At 35.7% G+C, this 25,171-nt stretch overlaps 1 protein-coding gene across 5 annotated transcripts in view; it reads left to right on the top strand.

Annotated features, from left to right (window-relative positions):
• The window catches only part of LOC117181378, a 343,385-nt gene that overhangs the window by 49,093 nt on the left and 269,121 nt on the right, over window positions 1–25,171 (top strand). For all 5 annotated transcript variants that reach the window (XM_033373974.1, XM_033373973.1, XM_033373971.1 and 2 more), the window contains 3 exons: window positions 20,689–20,818; window positions 22,219–22,304; window positions 22,501–22,762. In XM_033373974.1, coding sequence (XP_033229865.1) covers window positions 20,743–20,818; window positions 22,219–22,304; window positions 22,501–22,762 — 424 coding nt within the window. In that variant the 5' untranslated portion in view covers window positions 20,689–20,742. The remainder of the gene's footprint in view (window positions 1–20,688; window positions 20,819–22,218; window positions 22,305–22,500; window positions 22,763–25,171) is intronic.

The following is a 25,171-nucleotide window of genomic DNA, read 5'->3' as shown; positions in this document are numbered from 1 at the left end:
AATAACAGTAAAACATAATAATTGTGTTTGAATAAAAATTTTTATTCAAAAAACTAATTTTACGTATTCACAATTATAATTCTCTTAACTGACGTAACAATTTTTTCCTGCTAGCGTTCACACTTGCAAAGTCCTGTATCAAGTCGTCGAAATATATTGCTTTTGCAACTTTGTTTTCAATTGATATCTCTGCCATACCTATTAGTCGCATTCGTCTCATAGTAGAATCAAACTAGGTTTTTATTAACTTAAGTTTATAAAACTTCTTCCGTTCGAAGAAACTCTCACTGGCAAAGTTAAATAATGTGGATATTTGGATAAGTTTCGATTAAATGAAAATCGTAAAGAGTTTGAAATACCTATATAGGAGAGCAAATAGAGAACTCGGAAAAAAGCTTCGAAGCATAATATTTAAAACTTTCGATTTTACATTTAAAATTATATGCGCTCAAATATTTATCTTAATCTCTTATGTTTCTGCAACACGCAACTTTATTAGTGTTATCAATGTATTTAGAACTTGATTGATTTGTAAGCGAAATTGTTTTAGCGAATTGAAATTGCTGCTATCATCTTCTGATTCGTCGTTGTACATTTTCTTTTTTTTACGATTTCTTTTATCGCATTCTTAATTTAATTGCTGTCGTAGAAGATTTTGTTCTAAATTAGAAGAATACAGAAATGAACTGGAAATTCATTTGAAGTGGTAACCCTTTTGTAGTTGCCATATCATCAGAGTCTGATGGATCAGATTTATATTCACTTAGTTCTTGGAAAACTTCCGAAAAATTTAAGCACAAAGCCTTAACTGCACTAGATCTAGCAGATCACCTTTATTACATATACGTTTCACAGTTAATTTCAATTTTTTTATCAAACGTTTCCATCGGGACGTTCAACCGGAAGAAAAGTGTACAATATTTGTATAATAGCAAAAAATATTATCATCCCTGGGGTAATAGAAGCCGCGTTATTACCGACCAAATTTAAGCTGTGAGTCTCACAAGGAATATACGTAGCATATTTGTTCAATTTCAAAATTTGACTTTGCACTTCTTGATATTTTTCAGGCATGCTTGACCCATTATCACGATCGTATAAACAGATCCGGAGACTCTCATGGAGGAGGATGTTCCCTTATTGAAGCTTCTGGTTAATTAGGAAAATTGACACTAGCGGGCGTAGTAGTAGAGTAGTCGTGGTTTAATTTGAAATTTAAATGTGATAAAATCAATGTTTTGAACATGTCGGTTTGGCACCATTTCTTAAACGCGGATGTTTCAAACAAGAACGATATATAATTTCCATTTCTTGGCCATATATGACGTACTTTCTGATAATATTCTCATCGGAAAAATGCATTTCACATACATGTACTGTAGATCGGAAAAAATAACACCGGGCATACAAGATTTCCATTCTCTTCGGAGTCCAGGATCACTGGGCACTTTCAACGCAAATCTTTTTCCTTTACATTTTTTACTGTTTCCCTCGCACTTTGGCACCGAACATGCAAACGTCATTTTCCTACAGATTTCACATCTGCAGTGGACTGCATCAATAATCTTGTTTAGTGTCACTTCGACTTTGAGGCTAGAAAACGTGTTTGCATTTTCAAACTTTGTACTACTCGTCTATTGCGCGATGTCGCGTGGTGGCAAGATAACGAAACTTGTTGGCTTACGTGAGGGAGAATCCCCCACCACAAGAGCCTCCGGACTTGTGTTCACGACCGTGCTCTTTATCCTATCCTTGACTTCTAGCATCCTCAATATTTAAGTTATCGTTTTCTATTCTTTGCCAAATCTCCGTTGCCAGACCTAATCCAGTTTTTTCATGACATTCTGTAAAATCAGTAAAACTCTCCTCGACAGTCACTTTTTTGTTTTTATCTACATGAACATAACGAATAATTTTAGACATTTGTTCTTTTCTAGAGACATCTGATGTGCAATAGAATAAAATATAAAAATATTTAGTACGTTTTATTTTATCAATGATGACTTTCGACACCTTATTCCTTAATGATTTAGTGATTTAATTTTGAATTTACGGAGAAAAATAAGATACGGAACCTTCTATGTGACTAATAGTAGGGGAGAGGGTTTAGTTGTGAGGCGGCTTTTGTTTTTGAGCTATACATTTTTACTGGTTTAATCAAATCGAAAGTTCTATATACCGTTGGAAAGGTAATGAAAATATATAATTTCTATCTGAAGAAACTATAGTTATTCCATCAATAATAACAAAAGTTATGACCAATTTAGTGAATGCATGATTTTTTTTCAGAAAAAAAAGTGGCTTAGTTTTGAGACACCTAGAAACATTCATTAAAAATGGGAAAATATCAAGTAAAACCTAGATAAATATTTGCAAATATGAATTTTTTATTCATTCTGAAGGGTTTCAGTAGACAATAATTATTTTAGTAACTAGCACTTTTCATTGTTCGTTATCATCTTCTCAATCAAAATCTCTATCACAATGTTTGCAGGTGTGGAAACTGGCACGCATATTTGTGCATCTCAAACGAACCGGCCGCCCGCACGAAATGCATTTGATAAAGTTAAAAGCGGTGAGTGTGTTCGGCAAAAACATTAAGCAAATGGTGCAAAAGTCTGCATCTTCACCCGATGGTGGTGATGGATTTGCTTTGGAACGCTTGGCTAGTGGTTTTGTCTTCTTTGGAGTTGCCTTCTTCGGTGCTAGTTTCTTCGCTGCTGCTGCTTCTTTCTTCGCTGCTGCTGTTTGCTTTTCTGCTGCTTTCTCCTTCAAAACAGCAATGTTTTCTGGAGAAGTCAGCTTGCTACTCCCTATCGTCTCTCGGCCACGTTTCACCGGTCTTTTTGTGGTAGAGGTGGCTTGCAATGGGCCAATTTAATCTAAAATAGATGAAAAAGTTGTGACAGCTGACATAACTGATTTCGACCAAGATGTAATGGTGCAAATGTTGATCGGTCAGACGTGAACACTTCATCTTCCCGACCGATATTAATATGATCAAAAATAATACGCCGCTGTTTATGTTCGTCGAGATCAGCGTCAAATGCAACTGCTTCATAATTCTGTTCAACAACTTGGACAAACTCAGCATCGTTGAAGATATCAGGATTGAATGGAGAAATGCCCGTTGCAGCAAAGCCCGATTTTATTGTTTTTGGCGTTAATGCCAAATCCAATGTTGCAAACACAAGCCCAGCAATGTGCCGTATTTCCAAAAAATATTTGTCCTTTTCGCAGGTGACATTGATAAAAACAAATGGATCAAAACACCAGTTAAATGGTAAATAAACACTTCATGCCGACAAAAATGACGATATTTGACCGTGGTATACGCCTTCAATTGTATATGCTGGGAAAAGCGAAGTGTCTCACAACTAAGCCAGTACTGTGTCTCACAACCAAACCATGACGCCACTATGAGGATGACAACAACAAAAAATTTCCAGCCGTATATTGGCATAATGTAATATTGCATCACAAAATACAAGGAAATTACTAAATGCTAATGCACTTCACCTACCTTTTCCAATTGATTCACTCGAAAAAATGGCACTTTACAAAAAATCCAAGAAAGTGTTTTCACTCCATTTTTGCACACGATATTCGCAACTAATCTAATAATGCTTCTAGCCACTTCGGTGTCGACACAAACGGCAAAATTATTCAATGTACAAAATAAAATAGCATCAACAATCACTTTTAAAACTTGACGCCACTTTTTTTGTCCCTACTTCAAATTAACTAGTAACGTAATCATCAGTTAACGTTTTATCTTTAATACTTTTCTCAAGAAGTTTCCATTTAACATAGTTGTTACGGTGGGCAATGGAATTTTCATGCTTTGGCACTGTAGGACTTGAGTGTTTCCAGTCGATTTCGTTAAAGGCAACAAAAAGATCTAAAATAATTTTTCGAATGTTCCGACCAGCGTGCTATCTTCAAGGGGTTGCCGCTATCTCTGGCACTTAGCCATTCCGAAGGGTACTTTTGCGGCAAATCTGCAGATTGAAAGTTTAAAATCACTCATGTATTTTACATGGCCGATCTTAAGATCTATGCTAAGAACAAAGAGCAGCTGCAACTAGCTCTAGGGATTGTTGAACGATATACTAAGGAAATAGGAATGGAATTTAGGATAGACAAATGCGCCAAGGTTTATTTGAAGCAAGGAAATCTTAATGGCATACATGAAGGCCCTGAGCTTGTCGATAGAAGCGCTATACAACACATTTGCGCAGGAGAGACTTATACATACCTGGGCGTGCCATAGAGCAGCATTCAGGATGTGAAATCTGTAAAGAATAGTCTCCGAAGCAAGTACAAACGTCTAATCCGACAGATTTGGTCTTCCGAACTGTCGGTGAGGAATAAAGTTTCTGCAACGAACATGTTTGCCATCCCGGTAGTACTCTATTCATTTGAAGTGATTTCGTAGATGAAGAACAAGCTCAGCTCCCTTGATATCGGGACACGAAAGGTTATGTACACGAACAAAAGCATGCATCTGAAGTCTTCTCTTCCGCGACTCTGCATCTCACGCCATCAAGGTGGTCGGGGAATATTGAATATAATATGTGTTCAAAACATGACGATTCTGGGTGAAGCACATACAGTCGCAAATGGAAGAGAGCCTCTTCTTAAAATGATCATGAAGAACGAAGAAGTGGATAAAAGCAGCGTTTCTGTACAAAGCAGCGGAGGAGGCTGCTGAGTCACTTGGACTTAACTTCAGTATTAGGGGTGAACAAAATGCATTAAATCTTATTCATCTCGAGTACTCACTCCTGAAAGGATTAAGAAAGCACAAGTGAAAAACTTCCGTGAATAGCTCCTCGATTAGAGGATGCACGACATCTTTCATCGAAATGTGGAGGATCAGTCAGTGTCATGTGAGCTAACTTTTGCTTTTCTTAAATCACCCAGATTAAAGTCTGGCACAGAGGGTTTCATTTTGGCATGTCAAGACGGTGTCATTTCTACCTTAACATACAGTCGCCACATTTTGAGTCAACACATTCCCGATTATAGCTGCTGGGAGTGCCATGCACACCCCGAGCATTTAGCAGACACACTATCTAGTTGCCCAACTTATGCGGGAACGACCTACATCCAAAGGCACAATGCGGCACTAAGAGTGCCTTATTACCATCTCTGTCACTTTTGCGGAATTAAACTCAATATCGCTCCTATAAATGCTCCAGAGGAAATAGAGTCAATTGTCGCGAATGAGAAGTGCCGCATATACTGGAACTTTATATTTTCGACAATTTTTTCTGTTGCACACTCGGGGCCTGACATGGTTCTTCTTGACTTCGAGAAGAAAACCATGTTCGTTATCGAATTTTCGGCACTTTTTACTTTTCCTTTTAGGTTTTTATAATTCACTGATGAGGGATCGAATATCAGCTTGAGGATTTCAGTGTGGTTAGTAAGGACGTTGGGTAGTTTTTTGTTGACTTTATAAATGTTGTGGAACTCATTCTTTACTTGCGCTAGATCCTTGTCGCTCGGCGTTCCGAATAATATTTTAGAGATGTCACCCATGAAATTAACCAACCCTCTTTTTGCACATTGCTTGCCTGACAATTTATGTAAAATTTGTATTATAGATTGAAGCGTTAAGTGTAGTCTACCGCTGAGACACGTTGCTCGGTGGTGTTTATATTGATTCCTATTATCAGCCGTTATTCTTCATGAAAAAGGTGCACCCTGTTTTCATTCTCTACGAATACGTTTCCTTTTAGTTCAGTGGTAGTTAAGTTAGCTTCAATCCTTGTCACTAGGACTATAATCACTACTATTTTGTTATCTACCAGTTGTATTATTGTGCCTAGGCCCTTCTAGCTGAGATTTAATTTTTTGAACAGGTGGTAATTTTTCTATTTAACCAGGCCTCCGATTCTATAGATAGGATAGGTTAACTATATATTTTCATCCAATCGTTTTTTAGACTTCTCTTATTGTGGGTGGATCCTCTCCCTAGCCGTTTGAATGTATTTCTTATGTTTGGCATTCTGTTTTCGAATCAGGTGGCTGTAGGTGAGTGTGGGTATTCAGGCTAGTATATTAGTTTTAATGTGCCTAATTTTAAACATTTTTAAAACTACTGCACTGATTCCGACAAGAAATTCTGTCCTTGATCAGCCAGAATGACTTGTGGTGTCCAAAACTCCTAGATGTAATGTAATGTTTCATCAAATTATCCACGATGCTCTCAGAAGTTTCATTTTTCATTGGTAGTAGTAAAGTGTATCGCGTTAACTTGTCCTGGATACTCAAAATATACTTATTTTCGCTCCTTCTATCTGGCAACGGGCCAAATATGACCATAGCTATTTTCTCATGCGGGTTTAGGGAAATATCGGGAATAATACCTGTGGCCTGATCTTTTATCCTCCTGCCCCTTCTACTTTTGCTCTTGCTTTGCTAATGGTATTGTGTCCTCCCAAGTGATCACCATGAGCTTCTCTCATGACTTTTTCCTCCTTTTGTTCAGATAGCTCGCGATTTTTATTGTAACACTACTGGTAACTGAAGTCAGCGTAGTAGTTGGACAAATAGTTGATCATTTCTACTATTTCTTATCGTTCGATAGGTGTAAGCTTTGCACTCTTAGTAATTATCAAATAAATTGGAATCCTGCTCATTGTATCTTAGGCTTTCTGATTTATCTTTCGTAACCAGTGATTGTGTTCTTAGGTTCTTTATACTTGGAGGTCTTTAATTCCCCTATAATGAGCGTGTCGTATATTTTTATGTTGGGTAATTTGTCCTCTAGTGTGATTCCTTTTCCCATTGTGTCTGTGTCTTCTAGAGCTCTACTGAGCACGTCTGGACTGGTTATCGGGAATTGTCTAGATAAGCAATCCGCATCTTTATTCTCTTTACCTTAGCGTACTTGTAAACGCAATTGTCAACTTTTTCCCTCATAGGTATTAACGGAGCCGTTTGCCTCCTATAAAATAGCTAACAATTTCTTTTCACTAATAGTATAACTTCCTTCCGATTTGTTTAATGTTCTTGATATAAACAAACATGGGTGTCCGCTCTGTGATAGTACAGGTTGAATGCGTCTGTGGTGAGCACAAAAGTTTCATTGAAGTTCGGTAATCGTAGTACTGGTGCTTAGAATAGAGTGATATTTAGTGGTTCGAAACTTTCAATTCATTGGACTCCAGATTCCCGTAGGGAAAATTTCACAAGAAAGGTGGGTCATTGTTCCGTCTCGGCTTTTTTCCCGTATGGATAGGAGTTTTCCGCATATGTTTGATTTTCTGTCCGTTCCTTGTAGGCCCCTTGCTCGTCTATTTTTTCCTGAGTCATTTTTTGTTGGTCTAAATAGTTAGTGTCTTCTTCCTGAATGTTTCGTACTGGATTCAGTAGTTTTTTGAATAGATATCTATGGTGAAAATTTTGCTTTGCATAACACTGGTTGGCAAAATGTCCCCGTTTTCCACATTTTTGACATTTCATATCCATCCTGTTGGCTAGTGACATCGATTGGTCACGTCGATTGGCCGGTCTATATTCCCTCTTAGGATGGTATTGAGATTCACGTGTCAATGCTCTGAGCTTACTTTTTTAACCAAGTTTCCATCTCAGTAGCTATATTCTGTGTTTCCCCGATATTTGATGGTTTCTGGGCTTTAACCTTATAAATCCTCTGAATCGAACACTCAAATTCTGAGATGTTTCCGCCGCGCCTTTTCTACAACTTTCCAACTTACTTCTCAAATGGCTAACTGAACACACTTGTTTAAAATTTTTCCGAAGGCCTTGAGATCTGGTTGGTTGCACTTTTTCCTAATTTTCTAAACTCTTCTGATAAATTCCTCAACACCAGCATCGTGTTGCTTATTTAGCGGCTCAATAGCTCTAATAGCATAAAGATCCGGGATATTGTCATTGGATAGGTATCTAACTTGTTCTATTCTTTCTGCTCTCGTGGGTTCTCTTCCACGGAAGCGTGTTGGTTGACGCGCGTTGCTTTCGTCGCTCGCTGAGTAGCTTTCTCTCTCTCTTCCTTCCGCTAGTGTGGACTCACTTGTCTGGGTTTCAAACAGTTGATGCTGGTTTCCGTACCTATTTTGCGTTGCCGCTCTCTCGCTTTGAAATGTGTTCGTAGGCTCAGATATGTTTTGATTTTGACTGCTGCATGTACTTCGTTCGGCACCTTCTTGTTCGTTCGTGAGCGTGTGCGCTGGTGCTACCTCGTTTTCTCCCTCGCATTCCTCGGGCTTTATGTCAGGTAGGTTTCGACCATTCTCACTCGCATCTTCTTTGTCAGGCGTTAATAATCCTTCGTAGTCCGTCTGTATTTTTCCATTTAATCCCGCTTTTCGTCATATTGAAGCTATCTCTCTAATTCTTTTTGAATTATCGTCAGTGAGGGTTCCTACATTTATCTCTAAAAGACCTGATTTGGGAAAGAATTTCTACCAGAACCTGTTTTGTAGTCAGTGGGGTAAGGTGTTTGGCACTGGTTTCATCAGTAGAACTATTCTCAGAAATAGTTCTTCTTGTGGGGGTGGGCATCGCGTCGGGCGACGTGGAGTCTATAACTGGGGTATTATCTTCGGTTCGTTTTCTAATCCTCTGACATTCTTGCGCGACTCACTGCTAGAATGCCAGTGTCAGGTGTGTGACTTTATTGTCGTTTGTTTCTAGTGTCGGGTATGTGATCGCGTTCGCGTATAATTCTGTTACTTTGGCCTTTCTACTTTATATTCAGGCTTTATGCAATCGCTCTGCTGTAAGTACACATGAAGTTTCGAGTCGGTTTTATTTTTTATTGAAGATGGCGAGTTCCTTTATTTGTTTAACGAGAAATATATAAAAACATTTATTTTTCTACCATTTTATGGTTGATATATCAAGTTGAAGGTTTCCAACATTGAAATGAATTTTTTTGGAAAATGTATCATTTTTATACATTTCTCCTAATTAAAAAAAATCTATTGGTTTAAACAATTTTTATTTGCTTAAATAGCTTTTTCGATAACTTTACAAAATTATAATAAAATAGAATGCATGCAACTATTTTTCTGAATGTATACTCTATAGAAAAAATAAATTATCAACTTTTTAATTGAATAGAAAGATCGCGGAGAGCTAGTGGGATATGTTGTATATTCTATGCCTATTTTTGGAATAAGGTGTAAATGGTGCGCACATTTGACTGTTGGCACGATTGCCCATGATTTCTGGTTCACTGATGGCTAATTTTGTTATATTATCGAGCCCCTCCCTGGCGAACAGTGGTCTGAAACGCCCATAAAGTTGGTCAAAACCTGAAGACTCAATTTTTCGCCGATGAAATTTCCCACTTGGGTGTTTCTATGGTCGCTGATTACAAGTTTGAAGTCCGATTTTCCAAAAACAAAATTGCGGCTACAAAATGGCGACACTTTTTTGAAATTGTTATCAGATTTGCATGAAACGTGGTGTATGTAGGATTTTATGGTCGCTGATTCCAAATTTGAAGTCAGATTTTACAAAAAAAAAATGGTGGCCAAAAATGGCGGAGACTTTTTGAAAATTGCGATTAGATTCGCTTGAAACTGAGTATAAATATGTTTTTGGGGTCACTGGTTTTAAATTTGAAGTCAGGTTTTTCAGAAACAAAAAGGAGGCTACAAAATGGTGGATACTTTCTCAAAATTGTTATCGGATTGGCATTTGACTTGGTAGGAATGGCTACAAAAAAGGCGCCTATTGTTGTTCTGTATAGCATTTATTTTCATACTAAATCCTCCTCTGAATCTGAGAAAGTATCAGTGCCAGAATCACCAGTTTCAGATACTTCGCGATTAACAATAGTCAGAGGCAATAAAAGTCTAATCGCTTCTTCAGATAACTTTTTACTTTTTTTGGGCTAAAATTTTGTTCTAAGACTTGTAATAACAGGATCTGAAGACACCGTAAGACGTTGGAAAACGTCTTGCAAATTTTTTTCGCGTGAAAACTACTTTACAAATTGTTCGCGAAATACTTTAATGTCCTTATTTCGCGGCTTCTGTGCTTCCTCCAACAGTTCGTCATCTTGATTTCAATTTTAAAAGCAGCAATTTTAAATTTTTGATTTCCTCAGGGGCTATTTGAAAATCAATATTTTTCGTCTCTGAAATGCTGCTTTCCAAAATCAAAAGCTGTTCGTCGAAGTCAGCTTGCAGGTTTTCTTTTATCATCGTTAATATTTCCTTTCGAGTATACTGAAGCTAAGAGGACAATTCCATTTCTCCAAAATTGACGTAACGTTAGAAGAATATTTCATCTCACAATTTGTGATTGCCATTTTTGTATAATTTATTTCTTATTATAAATATATAACATGCATTTTAAATGTAGTGATTATAATGGGAAATAAATGTGTTTCCGCAGCTAACTTAAAAATAAAGGATGGGCGTCGTAGTGGTAGAGAAATAACTCAAGCCTATTATATATTAGAGTCCTATTTGGAGGGTCCCTATTGAGAAGGTCGATAATATTTTACATGTTTCGTTACAGTAGTCCCGCGCTCGCCTCTTACTTTGCCACTCGGTCTTTCCCGCTCTCTAGCGTCGCAGGCGGGCGCGGGCCAGATAGTAAGAGCTTTACTTGAATTATGAATCTGAGGACAAAACGGAGTCTCGCGGAAACATAACTTTTCGGACGATTTTTGGAAAATTGTTAATGTAAATTTTATAAACAATTGTTACACAAAGTAAATTGTTAAAACATATTACCAACCTTAAGGTGCCTCCTCTATCTTCTGTTTGAAGATTTTTGCCCATTAGACAATTCCTGTGTGGGCTTTGAATGTTACTTTTCTCGTTCCTTGTAGCACGCTGCACGGAGCACGATGTAACATGGGCGACTTTCAGACGCTAGTATGCGTCTCGTAGGCACCCCATCTATTTGCTATTCTAGAAATAAATGCGGAGGGACCTCGTTTACCCACTACTACATACAAAATCGCTCTCGAAAAAAATTTTTTTCAGACCACCGTGTGGCGGATCAAATGCACGGGAAGGACACGACACAGCGTACCCTTATAGTACCCACATAGTATCCCTTCCGTATCATGCAACAAAAACTAAAAAAAAAATAGAAGAACCATTAATTTATTGTAATTCGAATTCTATGTCAAATTTTCCGTGAGAAGGTCACGGAATAATTGCAATTAAACGTGTGCAAAAAAATTCGATCCAATTTCGAAAAGACATTGTACGCATTTTGATTGTTTAAATCTATCAAGTTAAAACCCACAAACCTATACACCTGAGTCATTCATCTATAAACCTGTAAACCATTGGGCACTAAACCTATAGTCTATAAATCCTAGATATGTTTGCCGCAAACCTGTAAAAACAATTGACAGTGGGTGATGCGCCGTCTAATCGATAGGTATGACGCGTCACCTACTGTCAATTGTTTTTACAGTTTTGCGGCAAAAACGATCGACGATATTTTCATAACCCAACTACGAGCGAAATAGAATTGATGAGATCTTCAAAGTTTTAACTGGATTGTTTAAATATAAAACATATAACACTTTTTGTACTTTTAGTGTCTTAAAATAGAACATATGAATTTTTCTATGATTGGTAATACTTATGATACTCTAATCAATTAAATCTTAGTTTTGTAAAATTAAAAATAGCTTGTGTTAATTTTGTTTGCTAAGTGTTAATCTACAATGTCTCAATTACCTAACCAACTTAAATATTCATATTTATGAGAGTTGATGTTAAAAAAATAATTACCTAAATAACTCTAGAAGAATAGACTTGCTAATGGGTAAACGATACTAAGTCAGAAGATCAAACTGAGGAGCGACAGAAAATGATAATTATTTAAACGATTTTTATAAACCAATGCATATTTTGACCATTTTGTTATGAAAAGGTTTAATTTTTTCGAAATCATAGCAAAAAACATTTTAAGTTGATTCCGTGAAAAAATCGTCCAAATGTGCATTTGTTTATAAAAATTGTTTACATAATTAACATTTTTTGGTCATTATGAAAAATATGATAGCAATGAATCTTAGAAAAAACATTTTAAGCTGATTCCGCAAAAAAATCAAGCCTTTTCATAAAAAAATGGTCAAAATGTGTATTTTTTAATAAAAATTGTTTAAAGAATTGGCAATCATTAGTTATTCTTAACTTATATAAGCATACGTCGTTATCTAAGATACTTCATACAAAAGCTATGGGTTCAATTTACCTAATCATTTCAAATCACAAAAAAATTACTTTTGTTCATTAATTTGTTTATAACGTTATAAAAAAAATGGTTACTCTAACCCACTGATAAATTATTTGTAGTTAGTTTTCCCACATTTAGTTGTTATTCCTGGAAGTCTTAAAATCAATTCTGAAAAAATTCAAAATCCGTTAAGAACTGCACTTTCAGTTGATTTTTGACCAAAAAATGTGCTTTTTCTTCCACTGTGCATCAAGTGCATCAAGGTGACTAATGTTGTTAAGACCATGGCAGCTTAAAAATAACTTATTCGGCCTTAATCAGTCTAACCAATGAAAAATGGATTTTGTAATTCTGAAATCGAGGGACTGTACACTGAGAATTCTCCTGGCTACTACCTCTAATCCAACTTGGCAATCCTTCTGGGCAATCCTTCATAATTAGAAAAATTTGAAAAAAGATTGATAAACATCGATTTATATTGCCAGTAATAAAGAAGATCTTCAAGTGCGTGTCAGAACTTGTAACTGGGATTCAAGTTATTAACCGATTTTTTTATATCTTTTTTTTAATATTCTCGTCATTAACTAGTGAAGTTAATGTAACCTTTTAAAATTCAATGTATAAATATTTTACCAACTTTTAATTTTTTTGAATGGCTCTGGTTAATTCTCGAAAAATGTTTGAAGCTATTTTTCGGTTCCTTCTGCATTATTTCTAATAGCACTTTGTCCGATCAGGACCTTCGCTTTTGCCTGCTCGTTAGCCGTAGCTATGACAGCGATAACTCCTCTTGATTTTCTTATACTTACCGCAGCTCTGTAGAACACCCACCCCACCACACACCCACACCAATTCGCCAGCCCCTCGTTTAGCTCCATGCAAGCCTTCTTTTCGTAATGCTGACTTGCTTTACTATCGGTCTCTCCATTATTAAGTGTCTCTTTAAAGCTTACTTAACTTCATATTCCTATGTAGTCTCGTCGAGGCTTCGGGCTTCGACTTCGGTGCGGGAAACCAGCTCGCGCAGATTCTCTCCTCACCAGTAAATTAAAACTTATTTGATGCGAAGTAGTGTGTATTGACATATTTGAATTCGCCCGAATTTTTCTTTCTAATTCGTTTAAATAAATGGAGACACATTAGAATTAATTTAAATTGTGCGAATTCAATGCATAAGAATTCATCTGCATGCCTCGTTAATGCCACTCAAAAAAAGTTAATAAAAAGTGTAAGCGTCGAGACTCGAACCAACGACCCTTCGTGTTTCAGTCTCGCTAGAGGACCCCCACTCTGCTACGGGACTCTTGGGAGCTCATCCAAGGTGAAAATCTCGCTAGGATGCCAGAGTTCATGACCGGCGCAGTACTGGACCAGTACTGTCCACCAGCATATATTGGTGGTAGTTTGCCTAGTCCTGGCTAACGGTTGGCTACACGACCAGGACAATACTGTTCCAGTGGTGCAAAACTCGAACTTTAAACAAAATAAGCTTATAAATGTTGTTGAGGTGTTTTAAAACGACGAGAAATCCAAAAAATTTTCATTAGATGTTTTACGATAAAGGATTTAAAAAATTAACATCTAATGTAATTGTGAAAAGTTGCTAATATGGTATGACATCGTGTCCGTAAACGCAAAAGACATCTGTGATGAATATAATATCGGAGGTGATATAGATGTATAAAAAACATTTTAAGAAATAGTTTACGCTGACTTTATTATTTAGAGAAGAGTCACAGGTGCTACCTCACAAATTTCGTCTGCAGATGATACAATTGGAGAAAAACGTTTCTGATTTTTGGGCTTCTCGAAAATACCCGATATGATTTTTGGACTTCAACCCTTAACGTAAAAAATCAACCCCTCTCTACCACGTAAATACAACTTTGTCTGCAAATAAATTTTTGTAGAATTTTTTTAATGGAAATAGAGTCGCTGATTTTTGGGCTCCTCGAAAATACCCGATACGATTTTTGGCCTTCAACCCTTAACGTCAAAAATCAACCCCTCTCTACCACGTAAATACAACTTTGTCTGCAAATAAATTTTTGTAGGATTATTTAATGGTAATAGATTCTCTTATTTTTGGGCTCCTCGAAAACACACGCTACGATTTTTGGGCTTCAAACCTTAACGTCAAAAATCAACCCCTCTCTACCACGTAAATACAATAAGTATTTGTCTGCAAATAAAGGACCCCGCACTAAATGTATGGGAAATAGGCTTTCGGTGGATTTAGCTGAAACTTTGTAATTTTTAGTCTTATAAGTGCCGGATGAAATATCCGTAAAAAAAATCCGAAAAAATGGACATTTTTAGCGCTATGCGGCGCTAAGCGCTCAAGATCAATGAAAAAACGAATTACAACAGATTTTGTTACAAAAGCGATGTCAACATAGAAATCACGTTTCAGATCGTGGTCTGTCATATTTTCGCCTAAACCGTTGACTCATATAGCGCGCTTCTCAAAACGATCAAACGCTAAGCGCCGAAGATTTTAACTTGACTAATTCATCACTTCTTTAAAGGCAGAAATGGTACCCAAAGTAACATTAGTAACTAGTGCGCACATACGGATAATAACATTCTATCCTTCACAAGAGGGTTAAACGCTAAGCGCTCAAGATCAGGGAATAAACCCAATCCTAGTAAATGTAGCGACAAAAGCGATGTCACTATAAGAATCACGCATCAGAAAGTAGTCAGTAATATGTTTAGCCAAACCAATGAGTTATATTGCGCGTTTCTCGAAACGATCAAACGCTAAGCGCCCAAGATTTGAACTTGAGTAAGCAATTCCTTTTTTAAATACAGCAATGGTATCCAAAGTAACATTAGTAACTAGTGCGCACATCGATAATAACAGTGTACCCTTCGCCAGAGGGCCGAACGCTAAGCGCCCATGATCAGCGAATAGAACCAATCCTAGTAGCTTTAGCGACACAAGCGACTTCTGTATACGAAACACGCATCAAGAAGTGGTCAGTAACATGTTTAACCAAACCAATGACAATATGAGTCAACACCGTTGACTCATATAGCGCGCTTCTTAGAACGGTCAACGGTGTAGGCGAAAATATGACAGACCACGATCTAAACCGTGATTTCTATGTTGACATCGCTTTTGTAACTAAATCTATCGTAATTCCTTCTATTCACTGATTATGAGCGCTTAGCGTTCGGCACTGTTGAGAACAGTACAATGTAATTATCGGAATGTACGCACTAGTTACTAATGTTACTTTGAGTAATCGTATCGGGTATTTTGGAGGAGCCCAAAAATCAGAGACTCTATTTCCATTAAAAAATTCTAGAAAAATTGATTTTTTGACAAAGTAGTATCTACGTTGGTTGATTTTTGACGTTAAGGGTTGAAGCCCAAAATTCGTAGCGTGTATTTTCGAGGAGCCCACAAATCAGAGATTGTGTTCCTATTGAAAAATTCAAGAAAAATTTATTTTCAGACAAAGTTGTATTTACGTGGTAGAGAGGGGTTGATTTTTGACGTTAAGGGCCGAAGCCCAAAAATCGTAGCGTGTATTTTCGAGGAGCCCAAAAATCAGAGACTCTATTTCCATTGAAAAATTCTGCAAAAATTTATTTGCAAAGTTGTATTTACGTGGTAGAGAGGGGTTGATTTTTGTCGCTAAGGGTTAAAGCCCAAAAATCTTAGCGTGTATTTTCGAGGAGCTCAAAAATCAGAGACTCTATTTTCATTGAAAAATTCTACAAAAATTTATTTACAGACAAGGTTGTATTTACGTGGTAGAAAGGGATTGATTTTTGACGTTAAAAGATGAAGCCCAAAAATCTATTTTCGAGGAGCCCAAAAATCAAAGACTCTATTTCCATTAAAAAATCCTACAAAAATTTATTTGCAGACAAAGTTGTACTTACGTGGTAAAAAGGGGTAGATCTTTGACGTTAAGGGTTGAAGCCCAAAAATCATATCGGTTATTTTGGAGGAGCCCAAAAATCAGAGATTCTATTTCCATTAAAAAATTCTACAAACATTTATTTACAAAGTTATGTTTACGTGGTAGAGAGGGGTTGATTTTTGATGCTAAGTGTTGAAGCCCAAACATCGTAGCGTATATTTTCGAAGAGCCCAAAAATCAGAGACCCTTTTTTCATTAAAAAATTCTACATAAATTTATTTACAAAGTTGTATTTACGTGGTAAAGAGGGGTTGATTTTTGACGTTAATTGTTGAAACACAAAAATCGTACCGTGTATTTTCGAGGAGCCCAAAAATCAGAGACTCTATTTCCATTAAAAAATTATACAAAAATTAATTTGCAGACAAAGTTGTATTTACGTGGTAGAGAGGGGTTGATTTTTGACGTTAAGGGCTGAAGCCCAAAAATCATATCGGGTGTTTTCGAGAAGCCCAAAAATCAGAGATTCTATTTCCATTAAAAAATTCTACAAAAATTTATTTGCAGACAAAGTTGTATTTACGTGGTAGAGAGGGTTTGATTTTTTACGTTAAGGGTTGAAGCCCAAAAATCGTATCGGGTATTTTCGAGGAGCCCAAAAATCAGAGACTGTGTTTCCATTGAAAAATTCAAGAAAAATTTATTTGCAGACAAAGTTGTATTTACGTGGTAGAGAGGGGTTGATTTTTGACGTCAAGGGTTGAAGCCCGAAAATCATATCGGGTATTTTCGAGGAGCCCAAAAATCAGAGACTCTATTTCCATTAAAAAATCCTACACAAATTTATTTGCAGACAAAGTTGTATTCACGTGGTAGAGAGGTGTTGATTTTTGACGTTAAAGGTTGAAGCCCAAAAATCGTAGCGGTTATTTTTGAGGATCCTAAAAATCAGAGACTTTTTCTTCCATTGAAAAAATTTAGAAAAATTGATTTTTTGACAAAGTAGTATCTACGTGGGTTGATTTTTGACGTTAAGGGTTGAAGCCGCAAAATCGTAGCGTGTATTTTCGAGGAGCCCAAAAATCAGAGACTTTATTCAAGCTCTAATATTTAATAAAAGTTAGTTTTTGACAATTTCATATCTGCATGTTACAATGGGGTTAACTTTTTAACTGTAAAAGTTGGAGCCCAAAAATCGAAGAGGGTATTTTCTGGGAGCCCAAAAAAGCCCAAAAATATCCCGTTAATGAATTATTTAAAATTTTCCATTTTTTTAAGGGTGTTGATTTTGGAAGTAAAGGGTTGGTTTAGGGAAATTTTTTTTGCGGATTTTAAGAGCCCAAAAAAAGCCCAAAATTCTCGTGTAATTGAATTTTTATTATTTAGTGATTTAAAGAAGTGGAGGTGCCGGGTTAATGTAAGCTGGCACCTGCACAAGAAAATTGATTTTTTGAAAAAAGTAAAGGAGCCCAAAAATTTTTATTGCAGTCCAAAAATAGCCCAAAAAAAGCCCAAAATTCTGAGCTATGAAAAATTCAAAAATTCGATTGTGGAATCCAAGAGTATTTTAGTCTCCATTTTAGGTTCTGATGATTTGATGATTGAACCTTGTGCAGAATATTCTTCTGATGTCGAATATTTCGTGTGCACATAGCAAATTCTGGGACTATTTGTAGTTATTTGACATTTTCTGTGTTTAAATAAAACATGTCACATCTATGAAAATTATTAAAGTTTTGAAAATATTTTTTTATACTCATTTAAAGACGTGTGATACGCACAACTTAGATTAATGGTGTATGTAATTTAATTGATAGTTTTCGAGAAACGCAATAAAATAGTGTTCTAATGAAAAACCATTTCTACAGTATATTTTTTGTAATATCACACTTGTTTGTAATCATATAGTACTCGCTGAGACGAAGACCATCTTTTTTGGATTTTTTTTTCAACTAGACTATTAGTTTAATTTTTATAAAATTTGAAATAAATACAAATCTTAACGTCTGCGTGTACGAGTGTTAGTAACAGCATCAAATAATGACGGCGGGTGGACTTGGAAGCTGCAGGTTTGAAACCTCAAGTGAACCCTCACACAGAGGTGCACGCTCGGTCACACAGACATGAAAAGATTGTAGTTATTTCAATATTAGAATAATGATTATCAAAAAATATTTTAAAAGCTTTAATAGCTTTCAGATATATGATATTTTCTATTTAAACACAGAAAATGTGCAAAAACAAAATGACCGGGGACTTGCTATGTGCTCCCGATATATTCCAAATCAGGAGAACATTCTGCATAAGAATCAATCATCAAATCATCAGGGAATAAAATGAACGCAAACTCTCCTCTTCGGATCCCAAACTATCTCGGCTTCTTTCTCCGCCTGAGTTCTCTTGCTAGCCTTATCCTTTAAGTCGGCTGTCTTTTTAGTCACCCTGACCTTCTTGCTGAAAAACATGGATACATCATCATGGATACATGGATACATCATCTAGCCCGTTACTGATTGGCTTGTACATATTTCTTTTTGTATAGAAAAAATCCTCTATATTTTTAGTATGCTCTCCGGTTTCCGATTCAGACTTTGTGGATTGACTTCCTTGAACCCTCCTTATGGCCTCTCATCTCAGTTCTGAGATTTTTATCGCTTATTTCCGTCGCTTAAAGTTCTCCACCGAAAAGCTCCTCACAATAACTTCTGTTTGAAATTTTGTTCATCTAGAAAAGTTGAAAATTTTAAGGAGTTTAAGGCCATGTGATGAGTGTAACAGCTGATCAAGTCAGCCCTAAGATCAATATTTTTTCCCCCTTATTGAAAAATAAAAGTTTAAATAACGTGGAAATTTTTTTCGGGAAATGTTAATAAATATTAAAGGATCGTTTGTGGCCTCGCAAAGAGTTGGAGGACGAAAAAAGTTTATTGAAGCAAATAATGATTATCGACGGATACATTTAGGTTTTACAGCAGAAGTTTGACTTCTAACTTTCTCTGACGGTAATCATGCAATCTGTTTTACCCACAGACCCCTAGAAGTTCGAAGTTGTCTACTCGCTGCACTACTGTTGCTTTGACACAGCTGATACCAGACTGATACGTATATCAGACCAAATATGTTTATTTACATTTCAAGTGAAAACATTAGTTTTTGCATTATTGGTGCATAATGTTCGTTGATAAATATAAACCTCATAACTAGGCCATTGAAAACATTGCAAATTGTTTGCAGGGTTTGACGATAGTACGGTCGGTATTTCTCTAAAATAGAAATTTAAAAAAAACTTTTTTCACTATTCTAATTAATTAGGACCAGAGACAAATTCTTGCATGCCTTATATTTATCGTATCAAATTTTTAACACGATATCTCATTCCGTGTGGACGTAAGTTAGGAAAGCAAACTTCCACTGATATTTTCTTCAAAAAAATGTTTTCTCAAAATTTACAGCGAAACAAAGGAGAGACATGGACTTTATTACCTCCTCTTTGATTTCCCAAACTTTCAGAGCGAAACCTCATTTCGTTTAGACGTAAGTTGGGAAATAAAAATCGAAGAACAGGTTTGGTCACGTGACCCTCTCGTCAGATGGCCTTAATATAAAAAACTTCAGCTTTATATTCAATTTGATACTAAATACTTCTCAAATTTTCAACCTTTATAGACAAATTAAATGTGCTTGAAAACAGAAAAATACGTAGATTCCAAATATATTAGTTTTAAATCGTTGATTGCAAAATTAACGATTTTTTAATCAAACTTTTTTCCCATTTTCCAATAAAGGTGCTGCCCTGTAAGTAGGTCGTAGGGCAGCTAGGGTGGGCATGCTGCCCTGCTCAAAACCGTGCCAACCACTGTCCTAGAGGACCTTCAGGAGCATCCCTGGACCATTATAACCGACTTCTTATTAATTTGTGAAACCGTATCCAGCAGAAAACTTTGGTATAGGGACCCCTAACTATGACATCTAACTATGAGATCTATTTTTTTCATTTTTAATGTACAAACTAGGTAAAATCTTATGTAAGAAGGGGAAGGGGGTTCAAGGAAATATTCTTTGTCCTCACTTGGTGAAGGGAAGAGAAAGGGGGGGGGGGGTCTCAAGAATGGATAAAATCGTCCTAACGTAAATAACAAATGGCGCCATGCGCGCCCAGTTACCTGGTCAGAGGCCATACCCGGGACCAAAATTTCATTTGGAAATCACACAAAGGATATTACACAAGAAAATGGTCAAATTCACAAATTTCTCGAACCCCGAATCGGTTTATGAAATTTATTTTAATAATTAATTTATTTCACAAAAATAGGCCATTCTGCAGCAAGCACTCATTAAAATATTATAAAATTCTATGAAATATTTATTATTGGATGGTTGAATATTAATTGAAATTGGGTTAGAGTCAAAAATAACTTAACGAATATCGATAACCATTCAAAGATCTCATACTATTTTTTATAATAATGCAATACTTTTAATATGAATATTTTAATAATATTTTTTTAAAATTGGGTCAAAGTGATCTCCTAAACATGCATTTAGTTTTAATCAAGTAAAAATCTGCTCCCCAATTTGATAACAGTTAGGCATAAGATAATTTTTTTAATTTCAGATTTTTACGAGTATCATGATCACTTGTCAGTAAATAGTGAATACAAATGTCAAGATGAGAAGTACTTTTTGTACATTCAATATGGTTCATGCTATCACTGTCCTCACGATTCTGAAAATGCTGGCAGACGGTAAGTCTCAGTATTTCAATATATAGTATCTTAAATACTCATCATGAATTTACTTATTATGTGTTAATTTCTTACTGATTATTTCTGATACAAATATACTAAATAATTTCAGGTAGGAGTACAATAATTTTTACTGAAATCTTATCAAATATCGGTTACAAAAATCTTCTGATCAGTTTTTTATTAATTTTATCATCTGACACAATATGTGGTAAAGACGTCAGTTGTTGTCCCCGGAATAAATGTAACTGTTTGGCATTTTAAATTTAAACAAATCGGGGGTGTACCCTATTTAAGCTAAACAATGCCTTTTCATTTTGGGGGATTTATTAATTCTCTCCTGCTTGAAAAAATGAAAATTTCCACAATCGACGACGATATTTTGCTTTTGATACCAATATCAATTAAGGCACTTGCAAAAAGTAGTAAATTCCCAATCGAATCACCGAATTATGTAAACTCTATGTCATTACATTACATTTCGTAAGGATAAGATTAAAACATTGAAACAATATATACTGCCTGTACCATAAATAACATTACATCATATGACTTTTTAACCTTTTAGCGGGCATACCCTGTAATTTCCTATGACCGAGCGCGTGTCGTAAATTTTAAGTCATTCGGATTTATCCAAGTTAAAGAAAGAATTCCAAAGTGTTTCCATGTGAAACAGCCACAACAAGTTTCAACTGAAAATAGACGCCACGGTTCACATTCCTAAAACCCCAGATTATGTTCTAAACCTATCAATAATATTGAACAACCCCTCAAATTCAACCCTATCACTTTTCACGATACAATTCCAAAGTGTGTCCATGTAAAACATCCATAACATTTTTTAATTGAAAAGAGTCGCACAAGTCACCTTCAAAAAACTCTATGTTTTATTCCCAAACCATCAATAATATTTGACAACCCCTTGAAATTCACCCCTATCACTTTTCACGAAACACTTCCGAAATGTCGTCATGGAAAACAGCCGTAAAATTTTCAAATAAAAAATAGTCACAAGCGCCACCTTTACAAAACCCCATATTGTGTTTCCAACCCCACAATGATAATCCACAAACCCCATAAAAAAACCCCTAATTTATTTAGCGCACTCATCCGCCATATTGGATCTGCCATTTTGTTTTCTAAATTGTTGATATCGAGTTCGTATTCAGCGACCCAAAAAACCACCGATTAACATAATTTGGTTCATTTTATACTTTTGGTCAGACTTTAGCGATTCGGTCCCACTGTGGAACGATATAAATGTGGAAAAAATCAGATAAAATAGTACAGGATACGTCATATACTTACCCATGAAGACGCGTATAACAAACAATTCTTTGCAAAATCGTCTGTCTAGAGTTCAGAAAGAGATTGATTGATTGGGCAATAATTTTGTTTAGCTCAGACTACTTGCAACAGAGGATTAGGAAGAGTAGTCTACGAAAGGTTACCTGATCAACAACTGCAAGGCTTTGATGATGATGTGGTAAGTCAATTTATTTCTAAAAAATGAAGGGACTAAATATTTTCTAAAAGTATAGAATCTTATCAAAATAATAAAAAATATATATATAATTTGAAGCGTCTGTATAGATTTCATAATATTTTCCGGATGAAGATCTATAAAAATGAAGATAAAAATTCCATTAAGTCAATCCATTGAATAAAATATTGCTATTTAGGTACGCGACTCGGCACCTCCATTCCGAGTTTTAGAAAAATGTCAAGAACTATGTCTGAGGGATAGAACAGCGACAAATAATTTAGTGCGAGCTTGCACTAGTTTTGATTTTCAACCAGGAAGTAGAATAGCGTCATTTAGCGAGGCGGCTGAATATGAGGACAGTACTTGCTATCTCACTAGAGAGCAAGCCCAACCGGAGGGTATGGGAAATTTGATGATGGTGCCCAACAGCGTTCATTTCACGGAAGTGTGTTTAACATGTGAGTTTATAATGTATTAAATTATTACGCGAAACTCTCGATTTCAGTCCATTGTCGGGAGTTGCCTTCAAAAATAACCTTGTACTTAATTCGGCGTTCTAGGAAGACCGAGAACGGGTGACTGAGAGCGAGAGTTTCATGTATTATATTTAAAAACCTACGCTTTATAGAGAGCATAAATCTCTTAACGATTTAACAATCTAGTTTTTAATATTGTGAAAAATTATGATTTGCTCGTTTCTGCTATTTTTGCTTCTTTGCATATTATACTTCTTAGCAAAATGTGACCTATGCCAGTTGATTCCTTTGACGTAGCACGCGTTGCATTATATGGAATCAGAAATGATTTGTTTTCTCATTTATTATAGTATTCATGACAGTATTTTGTATGCTCTTTTTGAATATTGTCGAAAAAGAGCCCTGAAAATGTAATTATGCAAATTCCCTGGATTCATCTAAAGGTCTTTAAAAGTTTTTAAAAGTTTTCCGAAATTTTTAGAAGGGGAATTAAAACAGGGGGAGAAGGAGAAGGATCAGCTAATGAGTATTGCAAAATATACAATTACATGCGATTTACATTGGGCGGATACATAAATTAAAAAATGTAACTACAGTCCACCTTCTCATTAGTTCCGCGATCGCGCTTGTAGGGGAATACCTTTTTTTTTAAATCAGGTTCCCCACCACTCTCACATACATGAAGGCGCACGAATTTCGGAAGCCCTTTCTCAATATAAGTGTAAATTCGCGCGGAATGAGAAGTCGAACTTGAAGTTCGGGTGTGTAGGGGAAAGCGCAGTAGTGGGGGCAGAGCCTGAATTGGAATTAACGGAACTCTCAGGTAACATTTTACTACTGAATGATCACATGTTCTGAAAGGAGTTGTTACTTATGTCATTTTCCTAGCAGGTAAGGGCATAATCACCATAGTTTACTAGGGAGGCTTTTTTTATCCGTTCCCTGCGTTCAAAGCGAGAAAATACACTCCATTTTCATTTACAACAGACGACAACAAAAAGGAGATTTTTGGGAAAAAGCGAGCTGAAACGACCAGTATAACTGCCTCGAGATTATTTGCTTTAAATATGGCGTTCAAGAACTCAACCTTTTGATTTAGTTTTCCCCTAGCGACGAAAAATATTTTTCATCTTGTTGCAAATTCAAATAACACTCTGTCCAAAATATTTAAAAAAAAAAAGTGCAGTGCATGACAGCAGTCTTGTACTGATGTAATTGATTAAAACTACTGTTCGTGCTTTCAGTGTTCACCTGTGTAAATCCAATAAATAATTTATCACTTGAATTCTATACGCATTTTTTCGTTTTCATTTCCTTATTACAATTTTTTTTTGTAGGCTTACTCTAATCAGTAAAGTTATGTTTTATTAATATTTGTATACTATATCATACTTAGACACTTATTATAATTTTAAGTATTTCAAAGATATAAAATAAAAATAATAGGCTGAGTGAACCAGTGGCTGAACAGTCACCAGTGAATGAACACTAGTGCGAAAAATATATAAATATAAACTTTCAAAGTTAAAGTCTTCATGAATTTCTATATATTTGAAGTTTTAAAGAAATTTTGAAGAGTTTAGTATACAATTCATTGCAGTAAATTCTTGCAAATAATTTAAAAAATTTCTTGAATGTGAAGTATCATCGATTATGGTGAGTGATGGTGAGAAAGTCGTCGACCACTATAAGGTACGTGCCTAAGCAACTCCTTGTTTACACTGCTTTTACAAAAAAATTCTTGACCTTTTCTGCATCAGAGTTGTTCTGTTATAGCCGTAAGATATTATTATTCAATTTCCCACAAGGTTTTTCACAAACAGTACGTTTTTTTATTAATGAATGAGTGTTCACGTACTGGACCTTTAAATTGCCCGTGTTCCAGTGAACGAACGCTGTGTTCATTTATTGGAGCAAAACTGTCACCCCGCAGGTCCAGTGAATGAACAGCAGGTGACGGAGACCTGGATGTTATTTCGTTAGTTATTTCGAAGCTATAGATATAAATATAAACTATAAATAGTTATAGTTTAAATGTATATTTTTGTGGTTAGAACATCAAAAAAGTACGCACGAACTAAATTAAAGATAAGGCAACTTTGAGGTTAGAAATTTAATGTTTTTTTTTGCATTTAGAAAACGTTGTTTAACTATAAAAACATTAATTCTTGCTAGGTACTACTGCGTACTAGTCAATATATATTTATAAATGCTTAAAGAATTTCCATTTTTACAACACTGTGATTTATTGATTTCAAATCGTAGATTTCAAATTCTTTATGTCTTGCTGTCCAATCGTAAATCGAAAAAATAAATATGAGTCAAAAAAACATGTTCTTCGAAACTCAAATATTTATTTAATAGAAAAAACTCCTTTCAAAACTTCCTGAC

Source organism: Belonocnema kinseyi, chromosome 10, assembly GCF_010883055.1.
Source record: "Belonocnema kinseyi isolate 2016_QV_RU_SX_M_011 chromosome 10, B_treatae_v1, whole genome shotgun sequence".
In the NCBI taxonomy this organism is placed as follows: domain Eukaryota; kingdom Metazoa; phylum Arthropoda; class Insecta; order Hymenoptera; family Cynipidae; genus Belonocnema; species Belonocnema kinseyi.
Note: the sequence above shows the minus strand (reverse complement) of the source record. Positions and strands in the feature narration are given on the sequence as shown.